Source organism: Solenopsis invicta, chromosome 6 (genome assembly GCF_016802725.1).
Source record: "Solenopsis invicta isolate M01_SB chromosome 6, UNIL_Sinv_3.0, whole genome shotgun sequence".
In the NCBI taxonomy this organism is placed as follows: Eukaryota; Metazoa; Arthropoda; class Insecta; order Hymenoptera; family Formicidae; genus Solenopsis; species Solenopsis invicta.
Genome location: NC_052669.1, coordinates 22,400,689 through 22,418,450, shown reverse-complemented (window position 1 = coordinate 22,418,450; position 17,762 = coordinate 22,400,689). Strand labels below are relative to the sequence as shown.

The following is a 17,762-nucleotide window of genomic DNA, read 5'->3' as shown; positions in this document are numbered from 1 at the left end:
GCAGAATTTTGGAAAGGTAAAAAAAGTATGCTCTATTCGTTACACGCAAATCTTAGAAGCAAAAAATAAAAAAATATGTATCTTTCGAAGATATTTCAAACATCGCTCTCCTACTGCATGTTTGTCAGACAAATCTGAAAAAGTTTCTATCAAGTTGCAAGTGTAGAAGTAACGCAGAAAAATCGCAAGAATGTGTTAGACATGTATTGATCTTATTCTTATGATAAGCAATTGCCCTCTGTAGAAACAGAAATCTGTTGGTGCGGTTTACAGGTAAATACATAAAATAAATACGAAAATAATTAAAACGACTTACCAAATGTGTGATTTCTTTTTAGAGTAACAAGATATTTATGATAATAAATATCTGTCTGCTTCTGTACATTTATCTGTATCGTTGCCCAGAAATTCTTCTTTTTTAGAATAGTTGTAAATAAAATAAAATATTTCCAGAAGAGTAACTGTTAAGATTCAAAATTGTTTGCAATATATTTTCTGTACTTAAGAGAGAAAAATATATCTTGACGATTTGGTTGTCGTTTACATACTGCGCGGAATACTGTATTTTACCTTGGGCTCCCCTTATTCACCGTTCACCCTAAATAATCGAAAAATAATCGCCGCAACAGTACAATCACACGTGCGAGGAAAATTAACACCGTGAGTGAAAATTGCCCGAAGACAATGTTTTGTTCGCTGACCACCGGATGTTTCCCATGTTATTACGCAAACATTGTACGCACGCTGTCGATCGATCCCCTCGGTGCTTCTGAAAAAAATTCGCACTTTCACGCTAAATGTTCGCGCGCTGTCAATCGATCCCCTCGATGCTTCTGAAAAGTTCTCACTTCCACGCTAGACGTGTACATTTTTCTTCGACGTAATTTACCCGATAATAAAAATAAACAAATAAGTGGTGGAAAAAATAAAATTGACCTTAAGAAAAAAAAAAACGATTATAGCATTAAAATAAAAAAGAAAAAAATTTAAATTCACGATCTCTTGCGCCTACGGTCAGTCTCTTCGTAACTTTCCGAGTAAATGGAATATCCCGAAGAGCGTTACTATAAACTACATCGACTTCTCTTGACTTCCGTCGGACTATGGCCTTATCAAAGCAAATGGAGCACATATTTAATAAGGACTGTTATTACTATCATATCGCTATTGGGCATAATTGTTCAGGTAACCGCTACTTAAAAAAATAATTTTCTCTATAATTAAGTAATTAACACTTTTTCAATTTTAACTTTAGGCATCCTAAACATTTTCTAAACATATTAAAATAAAGATGTCGCAAGGATGTCACGCAGATATTTTTCTGATAGCTCTATATCCGGGACAGAATATTTTATACATAATTGTACATATCCAAAATATGATCATATATAAATATATCTAATTATATATAATTGTACGTAATAATATATAATTATACATGAAAAATTTGTTTCTGAGTACTTATAAAATATCTTCGAAGTTTTCAAATGTCTCTTCATGTTATCATCTTTTGAAAATGTTTGTTATTCTTATCAAGGATTAATAATAACATTTTTTGCAGATGTCGAGTTTTTTTACGGTTGACAACATAGACACTGACTACATAAGCGATTTGTTGCCAATATTACTATGTACATTTGGTATCGTGGGCCACATGTATTTACGTATCATGCACATAGACAAAGTAAGCTCAATCGGTCATTACATACATTAAATTCCTAATAAATTTTAGCTTAAATTTAAGGAAATGCTGATGATGTTTGTTTTATCGATCGAATTGGCCTATGTACGCATGTTATATTGAGGTAGTAGTAAACATCAATATATCTCAATAGAAACTACTACGTTGATAATGCACGCATAATATATACATATAATTTTTCAGACAAAATTTATACTAAAGTCTGTACTCATTTGTAAACATACAATATTGGTCTTTTATTTTGAAGATTATAGTTAGAATTATATTTGTTTTACATATAAAGCAAATGTATGTTAAGTTATTAGATGTTGATCAAAAACTGTAATTTTACAATATTATTTGTTTTTATATAAAATTATTGCCTTCTAACTGTGTTATTGTCTATACTTTGATTTTGGAAAAGGATTAATATTCTGTGTAATTTATAAAAAATTATTTTGTGAAAAACATCGCGTTCAATCGGTAAAATAGATCTGTTACAAGCAGATTCTCTTAAAGGGTTAGTCCATTTTGAAATTAAAAAGAAATTGAAAAAAATTTTTTGCATAAATGATAGTTAAAACATAAAAAAATATAAATTTACAGTAAAAATAAAAAATTCGAAGTATTTGCAAAGATACAGTTGATTCTTTGAGCGCGCGTCCGCACTCAGCCGGTGTGCTGCGAGAGACACCGGGTTCGGAACAGTTCATATAGAGTTCGTCAGAAGAAAGAAACACTGTAAAACGGACAATAAGCGACGAAAACGATGAAAATTTTATCAATGGCAAAAGACAGCTATAGCGCCAGGCATTGCCATTAATTAAAGGTAATTTTTATATTTATTAATTTTATTATATACAAGTGGGCTAACCCCTTAACAGGATGTTGTTGTTCATCTTAGTGTACATAAAGGTACACTAAGTACTTGGGAAAATTTTTTTATATATAATTATACATATATATTTTAATATACATGGACATATTAAGTATAAAAACATATATAAATATACATATATAAAAATTATATTGTAGTTATATATAACAATTATACATATTTTCATGTAACCTTTATATATAATTATGAATAAAATTTTTTCCCTAGGTAATAAAGAATTTTGCATGAAAAAAATCGTATTTATAAATTTTACATATACACATGTATCTACAGTTAGCTTAATTTAAATTATATATGTACTAATATAGCATTGATTGTTTAGAAAGAAAACTTTCAGAAAAATTAAAATCTTGTTTAGTTGTAATCTAAAAAAAAGTAATTTCACACAGCATAAGAGGCTAATTTAATATAAAATATTCTCTGATTGACGGTTCTTGATAGAAAAACTGCGGTGTAAATCGCTATAGTTTATTGCAACGTAAAAAAACGATACACTGCTTTCATGTAGTAGAAATATAAAAATGTTACACAAATAAATTTTACTTTCCATTTGCGTATTCTTTTAATTAAATATTTCAAAAATCATACTTACATTTATTATATTAATCAAAGTGCAAATAATAAATAAAACTGTAGAATAAAAATATTAAGTTATACTTTACATATAATATTTATTATAATTTTTTAATACTTGTTTTAATACTTTTTAATCCTTTAAATATAATAAATTTAAGTATTATTTCTAGTAACTTTAATGTATTTCAGAAATGTGTTTAAATTTATTACATTCAATATCAGCAATATTTCAAGAAAGATTTCAGATTCTTTTAGTCTGTTTTCAGCAATATTTCTGCAAGGTTTCAAGTACAAAAATTAATAATTTGCTATCTCAAAGACATCTCTGAAACGTTGCAGATATATTTTTGAAATGTTTCATTTTTTTTATATTTCTGAGATATCTCTCTGAAAAATTCCGGTATGAATAATTAGTGTCATGTTTGTTTTTATCCCGTTCAAAGCTATAAACAATTTCTAAAAACTACAAAACATTTTACGATAAAATAAAAAAAATCATTTTTATATTATTATTAAGTGTTTTGAAATTTAAATATAAATATTAAGTATTTATACTAACATACAATGATTTTAATCTTGATTTGACAATTAAGTCTAATTATTTACTGAATAAATAGGTAATTAAAAATCACAACTTATAAAATAAGAATAGTAAGATGCTTAAAGATAACGATTATTCAATCATTATCTTTAAGCATCTTACTATTCTTATTTTATAAGTTGTGATTTTTTAATTACCTATAACTTATTGTTTTTAGATTAGAGAACTATTTGAACGTATATCGAATGATTGGAAATTTCAAAAGACACGTTATGAGATCAAAGTCATGCACAAACATGCAGAGATAACGAGATTATTCACATTTTATTACCTCCGTAAGAAAAATATTAAACTTCACTTTATCCAAGGAAAAAATATTATAAAAGGCGCCCTTTTATTTGTGAGATCAATATTGTATTTCTGTGTGTAAGGTCAAACGTGCTGTCTCTTCATTATCATCATTATCGGATATTATTCATCATACACAATTATTTTTGTTGAGTAACATGGGCGACATTTTTTTAATGATTCATATATAATCACAATTTTATTTTTAAATATGTTTGTTATAATCGCTGTCATCGAATTAAATGAATGTGGAATTTTTTAAGAATGGACTCATTGCTTACATTTTCCACACTTTCTTCCTAAACCTCTCCGAATTTTTTCCTTGCATCACAATACATTAATATGTATTTATTTAACAGAATTTTTTTAACTTTTTGCAACATCAGTATGATACATTCCATGAGTAAGTGAGCCACTCATTTTGAAAAATGTTTCAGATTTTAATCAAACTTACTGAGATTGAAGGTTTTAAGGATATAATTCTCTGTGTAAAATCTTTTTAATCTGCCTAGTAAAGCAGTGACAAGAAGAATTTTTGAAATTTTTCATTGTCCGTTTATCTTAATCTATTTTTTTCGGGTGGAAAACAGTGTTAACAAAATATAATGATAGTAAGCAAGCCTTCTTCGGTCGCAGCTAGATCTTAGTGCTTATATTTATTCGTATGATTTTATATACTTCTCCGAATTCAACCAGGATGTGCGCCGAATTAATTTTTTTGGTCGTAACACAGCATGCGGAATAAAAATTAGTAATATCACTATTTATATTAAATTGATTAATTTAATATAATAATTGATGCTGATTTGCATCTATATACCCATTCCCTCTTGAGAAAAAACTGTAAGAAATTTATTGCGAAAAATAACCCCACCCAGGGTTCAAACCTGGCACCTCCGGAATCTCCGCTCAAGAAGGCTTGCTTACTATCATTGTGTTGTTACACTATCTGTTCAATAACATATTTGTAACAAAATATAGTTAGTCCTATTTCCTGTAGAAAAAAAATCTGCCCTTTCACGTGGTATAATGTCAGATTTTAGGTAACTCTTCATTATCATACCCGTTCAAGCTTTCGAAATGTTTAAAGTATCGCGCAGTAATCAAGGGCCATTACCGATTTTTGTCCTTAATAACTCAAAATGAAGTACTACGTGTTTACTCTAACTGTGCAAAGTCGCGTTATAAGAGCCGTTTTCGAGATATAATTTAAAAAAGAAAACAATGTGGAGCGATACGTATATTTAAATCGCGGTACCGCGCCGGCGAGTTCCGAGAATTCCAAGCATGGTATACTAACAAATAATTTTGCATCAGAAAGGAAAATATAAGGCTGTATCAGAAGAATTTAACGAATTATTACGTTAAAATAGTGTACGAAAAATAAAATCGCTTTACATTGTTTTTTAAGTTATATCTCGAAAACGGTTAGGCCTCTCATAACGCGACTTTGCATAGTTAAAGTAGACACGTAGTACTTCATTTTAAGTTATTAAAAATAAAAATCGGTCATGGCCCTTGGTTACAGCTCGGTTTTAAACATTTCGAAAGCTTAAACGGAAATGATAATAAAGAGTTATTTAAAATCTGACATTTACCATGTAAAAGGGCAAATTTTTCTACAGGAAATAGGACTAACTATATTTCGTTAACTCTGCTTTGTAAAAAAAAATAGATTAAGATAAACGGACAATGACAAATCTCAAAAATTCTTCATGTAACTGCTTAACCAGGCAGGTTAAAAACCTAAGATTTTACACAGAGAATTATACCCTCAAAACCTTCAATCTCGGTAAGTTTGATTAAAGTCTGAAACATTTTTCAAAATAAGTGGCTCACTCATTCATGGAATACTCTATATATAGACACACATATGTAAATAAATTAGTTTTACTATACATATATATACACAATATTAAAAACTAAATTTTTTTGCATTATTTATGCTTGATAATTTGGTATTTGATATTCTCACATATTGTACCTTGCTTAAAGTATCACTAACAATATTATCATCTAAAAACATACGGTCCACTTGACGTACGTCATAAACGCTTCAGACCATTTGTATACAGAAAAACATTCGTTAAAATAAAAAATATATTTCTTTAAATACATTTTTTTAAGTAAAAGAAATATTTGTTTATAGATTTAAGAAAACATGTATATATCCAAAGTAATACTTTTTAAATATATAAAAGAATTTTTTGGATTTAATATGTTGCAATAGAAAGACATAAACAACTTTTTTTACAAGCAAAAAATAAATTTATTAAACATAAAAACGGTAATTAAATAAAAATTTATTTATTTCATAAATAAAGATTTAAATATATTGTTCTGTAAAAATAAATAATTTATTTACAAAAAAAACATTACATTATAAAATATTGTAAATTTGTTATAAGTAAAAAGTTTTTTATTTAAATAAGCAAATACGAGTAGGCGGTTGTCGACGGATGGACGCGGCAGTTTTCTCATAATTAAAAAACACGCAAAAGAATAAAAAACAGCATGAGCTTTCTCAATTATGTTCTTATGATGATGATGTAATGTGAATATAACCCCAAAATTGGGCTTTTTGAGATAAAAATAAATAAAATGAGAGTATAATGTATTAAATATTAAACTGGTGCAAATATCTGTATCTAACAGTTTATAATTGATCTCAGTATTCTTACTTAAGTACTTTAGATATTATGTTGATCTGAAAAAAATCAGACAAATATTCAAATTTTTCAATAATATTTTTTTAATTTAAATGACAAATTTATTAAATTCTACACAATATCCTTTTAAGTCAATTTTAATAAAAAAGATTTTAACGAAGTAAATATTTCTTTGTGTTTTACATTTACCTTTTTGTTATAATTATTAAGTTTCTTTTGTCAAGCAAATATTTTTTTAACTTGAAAAAACATTCAAATTTAAAATTTCTTCTGAGAACTCTTGAGCATTTCAAATTGTTAGTTTTGAGTCAATCAATCGCATCAGGTGAACCCATCTTTAACTCAAAAATAGAAAGAATCTTCATGTAATTCTAGAAGAGAATACAAAATTTTTATAATTACACAATTACTACAACATGTGAGAACTCATTGATATTTAAAACTTTTTGGAGAATGCTATTCGTAATTTGACAAATGTCTATCTGGACGAGAATTAATTTTAAAATCTAGAAGTGTAGATAGAAAAGAAGATTAGATGAAAAAGTATATAAAGTATACAAAGTTATTAAAATATTAAAAGTATCAATACTCAAAGTTAACCGTAATTTTGATTCTTAATTGCGCGATTCAAAACTAACAACTTTAAAAACATTTCTTTTAATCAACAAAACGTATTAATTTGTTTCAAATAAATATTTAGTTAGCAGTATACAAATGAATTATTTTTCTAATCAAATAAAAGTTTTCTGATTTTAATAAAAATAATTCTCTCAATGTAGCGTCAAATGGACTACAACCAGTTTAAAAAAACTGAAGATTATTTGGCCGTTATCACTGTATTCATAATTTTTTATATAAATATTGATGAAGAAATATATATTACAGAGAACTAAAAATTTACAATTATCAAATTTTTCAGTTGCAAACCTTATAATTATAGTGGCGTATTACATATGGATGTCAGTACCGGAAATTCTCGATGTTATATCGCCCATGAATGAATCTCGTCTGCGAATACAACCTTTTAAAGCTAAGTTTTTCATCGATGAGGAACGATACTTTTACTTCATACGCTTCCTTATATGCGCTCTGATTTTTACAATACTAATAACTAGTATTACCTATCTCGTGACAAGTGTGGCTTTTGTGCAACATGTTTGCGGAATGTGCGAGTTGCTCGGGTAAGAAATGGTTCCTCACAATTATTTGTGAAGATTTATCATAAGTAGCGCGTAGCTGGTCCATTAACTATTGAGTCTGGGTATAGATTCGCACATGATACTTTGAGTTTCTTCTTTTCATTAAAAAAAATTTTAAGTATTTTGTCTCACGTTTTTAAATTTTTATCATGTTGTTTTCTCGTAGCTAACAATCAAATATTTCGCTTTTATCCACTTTTTACAAGACAAATGTCATCATTCAAGATCAGTTTTATAAGAGCAACGTTGATAATTAACGATAATAATTTTGACAGGTATCGGGCGGAACGCTTGTTCTCCGTTGCTGAAGAGACGGCAAAATCTGATTTAATACGATCAAAAACATACTGCGGAAACATCGTCGTTTTTATACGGCTGCATTACAACATTATAAAGTTTGTACATTTACACAAGATATGCAATATCTATTAAATTAGTTGAATTCAATTTATTGAGCATTCTGCAGAAAAATAACAAGTATTCAAAATCGAAAAATCACAACTAGTTAAATTTCCACTTGATCTTTTTCTTTATACGATTTTATTTAACAAAAATCTATTGTCAAGATTAATGTATTTTAATAGATATTTTTCCAGTATGCGGTTTTAATCCTTATCGATAAAAACAATTTTCTCTTTAAATGTAAAACATCAGTGAATGTATTTAAAAAATTACAATTTTATTTGTAAAAATATACATTATAAAAACAAAATTTTGTTGTATAAGAAACATTATTTTCTTGTTACTTATATCATAGTTTTTATTAACATATATGCCTTTTTACGTTGCAAGATTCATTGATTTGATCGAAATTATTCACACAATACCGTTTTTCATGGACACGCTGGGATTAATATTTGTGACAAGCATAGCACTTATGCAGGTATGTTGACAGGGGATACACATCAAGCATACACGGAAAAAATTGTATTTGTTTCAAAATTTTTAGTAATAAACAATAAGAACTCAATTTACTTTCAACCAACAAATACGCACACACGCATCTGCATATATACACAGAGTGCGTTTCAATTTCTATATCAACATTTTACCATAAGAAATTACTTACCATCTACAACTGTGAGATTCACTCTGTATGTATGTATGTACATTAGTGTGGTCCAAAAAAACCGACTATTTTTTTCTTCATGTGCTTCACCGGAAATCAAAAATATATGTTGCAAAGTAAATTTACCTTTTTTCACATTTTTAAAAAATGTTTTAAAGGTCACTGTAGTTCTTTAAACATGAAAATCAACGTAACATACTATTTTAATTTTGTAAAATCATATTGAGGCATATCCTGTTGAGTTAATCATTGAGATATTATTGCTAGAAATCAAATATATAAGCTCAAATTTTTGTAGCCTAAAATAATAACAGTAAGTCATTTATTTAATTCTTTAAAACTCGAATTTTTATGAAAATAGACATTTAAAGACTTAAAAAACCTATTTTGACCAGTCGCAATCGAAAATCGTTTGTGGTAACGGTCGAAGGGTTATTCACTCTCGAGTCAGTAAAACAATATAGGACATTATTTTACGTTATCGATCGATTGCATATGATTCGTGTCCTTGAATTAAGTTAAATAAGGAAAGAGTTCGACTCGAGCGTTTACGTACGTTAATACTAAGATTCGACAATAGTGCGCGCATCATTCCTAACGTCGACGCGTTATTCCCTACAACTGCAGTCGACTCGCACCGACTTGCTTCTTGTGGGGCTCTGACTCGCGCCTTGTAGTCTTTGACTCGTTCCTTATTTTCCCCACGACACTGATTCTCTACGCTATCTGATGTCCTCCTTCCTTATATTCGCTATTTGTAGCAAAGTTTTTTCATATTATAACATTAGGCTAACCTCGACTTTTCTTCTCCACCTGCGTTATGATTCGCTCTTACAATTAAACGCGCTGACCCCCGCTGACTCGCGCCTTGTGCGGCCTTACGCACTGAGACACGCTTAAACTCGCAGAGATTCGGACGTGACTACGTCGTTATATTATGTTATCCTAGCGACGGCCGAATTTTTATCTTATTCGTAAAATAGGAACGTTAACCATACAATGTAGCCTTTATTTGACGATTTCATATCGATTGCAAACGTTACAAAACGATAAAAAAAATCATGACTCGAAAGTGAATAACCCCTCGGTTTCCTTGTTCAATGGAGAATATATTATGACGTATAGATACTTTAACATTTATTGATAGGTAGCGTTGCAGTCATAAAATGTTTAAAAAATGCGATTTTTCCTAAGTCTGATCCTCATACCACACCAGATTTAATTTTTGTGACAACTTTTCGTTAAAGAAAAATATTTTTATATAAAGTATACTTTTATAAAAAATTTATTTTATAAAAGTTACTAGTAAACATTTTCTAGAACCAAAAAATTATATTTTATATTACAAAATGTATCTAATAAAAAGAAATAAAAATTAAATAAAATTGAAAAAACGTTATTTTCAAGAAATACTTATACTTTTTAAAATAAAGAAAATATTTTTCACAAAAAGTTACTTTATTTTAAAGACAATAAAAATTTTCTTATATTAAAAATATCGATGTATAATAATTACATTTTCATACAATAAAAATATGATTACTACAGTAAAAAAATCAATTTACTTCCAACAAATGTAAACATTTCAATTTATTCATTATGTATTTGCATTAAAAGTACAATAATTTCACTATAGTATTTAAAATAAAGAAATTTTAGAAATAATACTGAATTTTTAATTTTTAACCATTTAAAACATCATTTATTTGCTGTCATTATAAAGCTGCAGTGAAAAATACTCGTAGAAAAATTAACAAATTATTAAAAATAATTAATTCATTCATTTATCTTCAAGAAATCATTTCTTTAATATACGATTAGAGAATTTCCTGCTGCATTGTCTTTTATTCTATGTGTGTTGTTTCTTATTTATGGAGAAATAAATCCATTTTAAAATAATGACTAAAAGATTTCCGGATAAGTGACTTTAGTGAAGAGTTTATTGTTAAAGATTTAGAATTATTTCGACAAACTTCGATTAACTTTAATCAACGATTAACTCTATCAGCAGTGTTGCTAATAATTTATATTTATTAAGTAATACAAAAATTAATAATTTCATCTATGTTAAAATTATAAAACATATCACATGCTATAATTGATCAAATGCAGATTATAAAAATTAAGAGAATTTTGTATTTGGTTATAAAATGTTTTACTTTGCATGTTGACAACTCTGATTGTCGATCAAAGTTAATCAAAATTGACTTTAAATGTTTGTACGTATTTATGTAAAAGAAATTATAATGGATACAAGTAATCAATGTAGAATTATTTCTAGAATTCAAGTCATGAATTGAATAAAAATGTTCACTTATTAAAAACTGTAAAATTCAAGTAATTATTGATAATTTAAAATTTATTTTAGTTCTAATAAAATAATTATAATAAATTGATAAATGAGTTTTATTATATGAATAAAATACTTTCTCCATTAATAAATCATTTGCTTTTAAGACAGTGTTTCATTGGAAAAGAAATATTTATTGTTGAAAGTAATACTATTTATTTTCTTTAATTTAAAAATTATAATTCAAGGAAATATATTTTTACTTAAAACAATAAATTTCGTTTTGTATATCAAAATGCAAAAATAAGATACTCGTTTCAGATATTATTCATTGATGATATTGAACGAGTTTATAGATTTTTGTATACCAGTACTATGGCAATGGTGATTCTATTCTCGTTTAATTTTTTGGGACAAAAAATTACAGACGCAAACTTGAACGCATGCGAGAAACTGTGAGTAATAAACTTTGTTCTTGTAATATTAAATAATATCTAAAATCTGACAATATAACATAGATTTAGAATAGAAAGATAAAATTAAAATAAATAAAAGAAAATTTCTGACTTTCTATTTTGTTTTGCGCACCATTTTGTATCCAAAAATATGCGATAAATTTGAAAATTATAAAAGTGCTGCCAAATATACTCATAATATCGTAAATAAAGTTAGAATGTAATTCTAAAATTATAAAATATAATTTTTTAAAATTATTATATAATAAATGCATTGATATATGATGTATACGCTAATTTTTAAAAATAATGCTAAAATCACTCAATTCATCTCTTGAATGATTAGCTGTTATGTTTATGTCTGATGCATGCTAAATACTTTCATGCATTGAGTGCGACACGTTGATATACATGATTTCTATGATTATTATGATACATCATAGGGAGTTTGCGTCATGCAATTAAAATAAAAAGAGATTGTATGATAAAACAGCAGAATAGTGCACAAAATCCTTTCCATACTGTTAGACCAGATCTGTTTAAAAGTCGAATCGAAAGCTAAAGCGCTTTCACTTCTCCGTTGTCTCGATAGAACAAAAAATAAATAAAAAAGGATAGACGTTAAAGTCTGTATTAGAGATATAACTCTTTAAACCTAAATCAGTAAAATTTTACTAGTTTGCAGTGCTATACAGATAACAGCAATCATCAGTGACTATTCACTGTCTTTCAGTACTTCCGATTAAGAAGTGGGTACTTTTATTGACCAGAATAAGTACATTGTCACGGAAAAAGCGCATATATAACAGATTGATAAAGTTATAGGTGTAATACTGAAATAAGATTATTCATTACTAATTTCCATTTAAAGAGTAGTAGAGTTACGTTCACGGACAATAATTAAAATTTGAAAACCTCTCAGAGAAAGTTGATCATCCGGGATGTGATTCACATTGAAAGTTTTGTATAACGTACTGTAAGAAATCATGCATATCGCATTTATTGCGTGAATGTACATGCATCTGAGCAAGCGCAAGCTAATCTTTCAAGAAATTGCGTAATGTGTAATTCCAACTTAATGTTCATTATTTAAAAAAAAATCATTAAAAACAACCTTAGCTCTTTTAGTTAATAGAAATAGTTAAATCTAATATTATCATTATTTTTGTTTTTTTTTTTCATCACACTATATACTATATTACTTGCCATATTATTTATTTAAATAAAATCTATTCTTTAAATAAAACAAACTTAATTTCGTATAGATATAACTCTATGTGGTACAATGCAAATATTTCAGAGCAGAAATTATTAATATTAATATTGAAAAGACGCTTTTATCCGACCGTTATAACTGCTTGTAAGTTTTATGTGATGTCCTTGCAGAGTTTTGGAAAGGTAAGAAAAAATAAACCGTAATATATCGATTCGCGCAAATTGTAATGATAAAGGGTATAATACTCATCTCCTTAAGATATCTCAAACAATACTCTCCTACTTCATGTTTATGAGACAATTCTGAGCACACTTCCATCAGCAGTAGACGCAAAAATAAGAATAGAAAATGTAGTCTACTAGCATGTAGTCTACCTCAATCTACGTTAATTCATGAGAAAACACGTTAGAGATCTTGAATTTAAAGTGTAAAAAAATTTACTGATGCGTTTGCCAGGTAAGTTTACGCATACAGATACAGTGTAACGAACAAAGAATGTAAATTTCCAAGATACATTAATGAAAACTTTTGTATAATTTTTTTTTAGGAAAAAAGTAGAACTAAATATTCAAGACAATGCTGAAAAAATGTTAACTAGAAAACTAGAAATAAATTAAAGTATTTATGATAGTATATTGTAGTTATAATAAAAGATAATTCTTAAAAATTATCCAATGTAATAATCTTGAGCATCCCAAGCAAAAAAACAGATGTATAAACAAAAGATGTATTATTAAGTTAAATAATATAAATATATAGTATCAGATAAATCTGACACAAATATAGATATTAATAGATACTTCTCTTATCCTATCTCTAAATATAAATCCACATATTTATATTAAATTGATTATAATACAGACATTGACGCATTTTATTATTGCCAGCTATTTTATTATTGTTATTCCACTGCGATAAAAATAATCTCATGATTATGAAGTTCAGCACCGTTGAATTCCCAACTGTAACCTATGTCAATAAGTATGAACTAATTTCACATGCAAAAAATATTTTTCACCTCATTACTTTAGCACGAGGGACTTTTTTTACATTACAAGATTCGTTGATATAATCGAAACTTGTCACACAGCACCGTTTTTATCGGATTTCACAGGAATAATGGTTATGTTGAATGTTACGTTAATCTAAAAATTTTTTAAAATATATGGACATCAATAATTTAAAATTTTGATAACATTTTTAACGCATTTTTAAAACATACTTATAAAAAAAATTTTATTGCGTTTTTGAAAGAAGAGCATTTACCTTTTCATATATTTTTAAAATAACCGGAAGACTGTTAGTCGTAATTTGAAGTTGATTTTACTTTTTTAATATTATGTTCTATTTTTACAATTTTAATTAAAAATTTTTTATAATTACATAATTTTTAACAATGTTTGCATGTGAAACAAACATAAAATGTGTCTCAGCATTAAAATAATATTCACGATCTTTTACTTTTACGATCAGTCTACTCATAACTTTCCAAGTAAATGGAATATCCCGAAGAGCATTACTATAAACTACATCGACTTCTCCTGACATTCATCGGATTATGGCCTTATCAAAGCAAATGGAGCGCATATTTAATGAGGACTGTTATTACTATCATATCGCTATTAGCCATAATTGTTCAGGTAACCGCTTTAGAAAATAATTATCACTATAATTAAGTAATTAAAACACGCTCTTCTTAATTTTAACTTTAGGCATCCTAAACAACGTGTTCTGAAGATATTAAAGTAAAGTTGTCGATAGAATGTTATGCAGACATCCTTCTGATAGTTTTAGACCCGGGACAGAATGTTTCATACATAATTGTACATATACAAAAAATGTTTATACATAAAAAAGGAAGACCGAAGCAATTCGGAAGACAGAGCAATTCGAACGAAAATATAACTACTTAATTTACAAAGAGGGAGAATCTGAGTGTGTGAAGTTAGCATCTCAAGTGTGAACATCTCACGATTAAACTGCGTATTAATTAGCATCCAGCATAGTTGCATAGTTCTTGATCAGTTTTAACAACAGTTTTGTCAAACTTACTATAAAAATCGCGATTTAAAAAAATGAAATGATAACTTCCGATAATGTTAAACAGCATCTCACCGTATCTCGAATCTATAACGGTGGGAAAGTAAAAATACGTGGAGTATTGAAGTCTGGATAGGTTCAGTGAATAGTTCTGATAAATAAAATCAAATAATTATAAGAAATTATTATACAAAATGGACAATAGTGAGAGGCTATAGTTCTGGCACGAGTTTTGGACTGTACAAAAGTTCTAAATGGCGAATTACAACCCCACACACAAGCTCGTGAAAAACTGTGACAACTAACAGACTCCTAATAATTATAAATAATTATTATAAATAGAAAATCCACATGATAAAGAGTGCTGTGACACTGTCGCAAATTTTAGGACCCAAAAATATTTTAAATCATGCATCGTAACGCAAGAGTATTAAAGAGTTCTGTGTACAAAAAAAACATTTTTTGTCTAGTTCTGAACGTATCTAAGGTTTCAAAGAAGGTATTAATTTTTTGTTGATTAACTAATATCGGAATCGACTGCAACTCGTCGGAAAATGCTTTAATATGTTGAGAACTATAGAAAAAATATTTTTTCGTACAGAGAACTCTTCGAAAAAGACCAGCATCTCACCCATATATGCGAAAAATCGGCTTTATCGGAAATTATTAATTTTTTGTCGATTAACTAATATCGGAATCAACCGCAACTCTTCGGAAAATTCTTTAATATGTTGAGAACTGTAGGAAAAATATTTTTTCGTACAGAGAACTCTTCGAAAAAGACCAGCATCTCACCCATATACGCGGAAAATCGGCTTGTTCGGAAGTTATTAATTTTTTGTTGATTAACTAATATCGGAATCGACCGCAACTCTTTGGAAGGCGCTTTAATATGTTGAGAACTGTAGGAAAAATATTTTTTCGTACAGAGAACTCTTCGAAAAGGACCAGCATCTCACCCATATACACGGAAAATCGGCTTTTTCAGAAGTTATTAATTTTTGTTGATTAACTAATATCGGAATCAACCGCAACTCTTCCGAAAATCCTTTAATATGTTGAGAACTATAGAAAAAATATTTTTTCGTACAGAGAACTCTTCGAAAAAGACCAGCATCTGACCCATATACACCCGTGTGATGCTGGCACCCCAAAGTAAAAAAAAACATATTTTTTTTAGAGTGCCGGCTTCTTTTCTAATAGTTCTATAGTGATTGATAATTTTTAGAAATAGTTCCAGCGATTAAATCCCAAAAAAACAAGTTTTAAAAATGCCAACTTTACGTTGGCACCCCATTTTAAAAAAAATTATAATTTTTTTAGAGTTCCCAGTAGTTTTTGAATAGTTCTATAGTTCCCTATATTTTTTTTCAATAGTTCCGTTTTATTTTCAAAATTATGGAACTTTGAAAATTCAAAACTCGGCCCTTACAAAGTACGTAAAACTTTTGTAATTTTTACTTTACAGAAAAAAGTTATTTAACTTTTTTTGAGCACTCAAGGAGTGCTATTCAGTACACCGAAGAAAAAAACCGGAACTCCAAATTTTTTATTTTTTGATACTTTGAAATTTTTTTTTAAATTGTGTTTTTTTTTTAAAAACACAATTTGTTAAATAAAAAATTGATTCAATAAAAAAATTTATTCTAATTGAAGAAATAATAATGTTAAAGTATATTTGATAACTTAACATTACACTAAGATAGAATTTTATTATTATTTGCTACTAAAAATTTTAACTTAGATTTCAAATTTTTTTTCTATTTAGCCCTGCCTGAGTGTTTTTAAAAAGTTAAATAACTTTTTTTATCAAGTAAAAATTACAAAAGTTTTATACTTAGTAAGATCCGCCACGAAAAATTTCAAAGTACCAAAAAATAAAAAATTCGGAGTTCCGGTTTTTTTCTTGAGTGTGCTGAATAGCACTCCCTGAGTGCTCAAAAAAAGTTAAATAACTTTTTTCTGTAAAGTAAAAATTACAAAAGTTTTACGTACTTTGTAGGGGCCGAGTTATGAATTTTCAAAGTTTATATATTGTATTATTTAATTTAATTTGTTGCGTTCACAAAAAAATTGCAATGCTAGATTACACGATATAATATAAATTCAATTAATGACAATTATGCAAAATCAATTATAAATCTTTAAGTAACTTTTTTTAATTTATTGCGAAGGGCGGCTTTCGCGGATACTTAGAGAAATATAGTCAGAGTGTTAACTCAAAATTTATAAATATATTCCCTGCAAATTCCAGAATATTTTCCAGGAATTTTTTATTAAAATTTTATCAAAATTGTTATCAAAACTATTTCTTTCAGTTGTACATTTTAATTTGATCCTGCGCAGGACATTTATAAAGTATCAAAGTATAATAAGAAAATTGATTTCTCACTCACCGACCCGATACGCAACGAGCGGAGTTATTCAGCCACGAAGCTGCGGTGATTACTGTAACACACAAACAAGATTTAAAAATTAAAACTGCGCTCATAATTAATATTTCAAAAGTTAATTCTTATACACTCGGAGGAAGGTACACCCAATTCTTTGAGTCAAAAAATATTTGTTTGATTCAAAGAAATTTATGCATTGCTGTACAATTAAAGAAAAATTTCTTTAACTCGAAGAAATTTTTTGATTGTTCCTTTTAGTAGAATTAAAACAATTGTTTGGTTGTGTAACACAAATTTTTTTTTAAATAAAAGAAACACATTTTTAAAACCAGAAATAAATTATTTTTGAAAATTAAAAACAAATGCAAAGTTCCCACGAATAACAAT

General features: G+C 27.7%; 1 protein-coding gene across 4 annotated transcripts; it reads left to right on the top strand.

Moving 5' to 3' along the window:
* Nucleotides 1-26: 26 nt before the first annotated feature.
* LOC113003996 (odorant receptor 46a-like) lies at nucleotides 27-13,804 on the top strand. 4 transcript variants are annotated; one of them, XR_005575138.1, is made up of 11 exons: nucleotides 27-273; nucleotides 339-1,185; nucleotides 1,562-1,684; nucleotides 3,914-4,031; nucleotides 7,633-7,894; nucleotides 8,188-8,307; nucleotides 8,705-8,795; nucleotides 11,593-11,726; nucleotides 13,027-13,124; nucleotides 13,201-13,398; nucleotides 13,490-13,804. XR_005575138.1 is itself a non-coding variant. In XM_039451345.1 (10 exons), the coding sequence occupies exons 2-10, from the start codon at nucleotides 1,042-1,044 to the stop codon at nucleotides 13,246-13,248; spliced, it is 1,173 nt and encodes a 390-aa protein (XP_039307279.1). In that variant the 5' UTR covers nucleotides 27-273; nucleotides 339-1,041; the 3' UTR covers nucleotides 13,249-13,804. The 4 variants fall into 4 exon arrangements, 1 of the variants encoding a protein (XP_039307279.1); XR_005575137.1 differs by having other exon boundaries at nucleotides 12,992-13,124; XR_005575139.1 differs by lacking the exon at nucleotides 27-273 and adding an exon at nucleotides 1,256-1,414 and having other exon boundaries at nucleotides 1,043-1,185; nucleotides 12,992-13,124.
* Nucleotides 13,805-17,762: the final 3,958 nt, after the last annotated feature.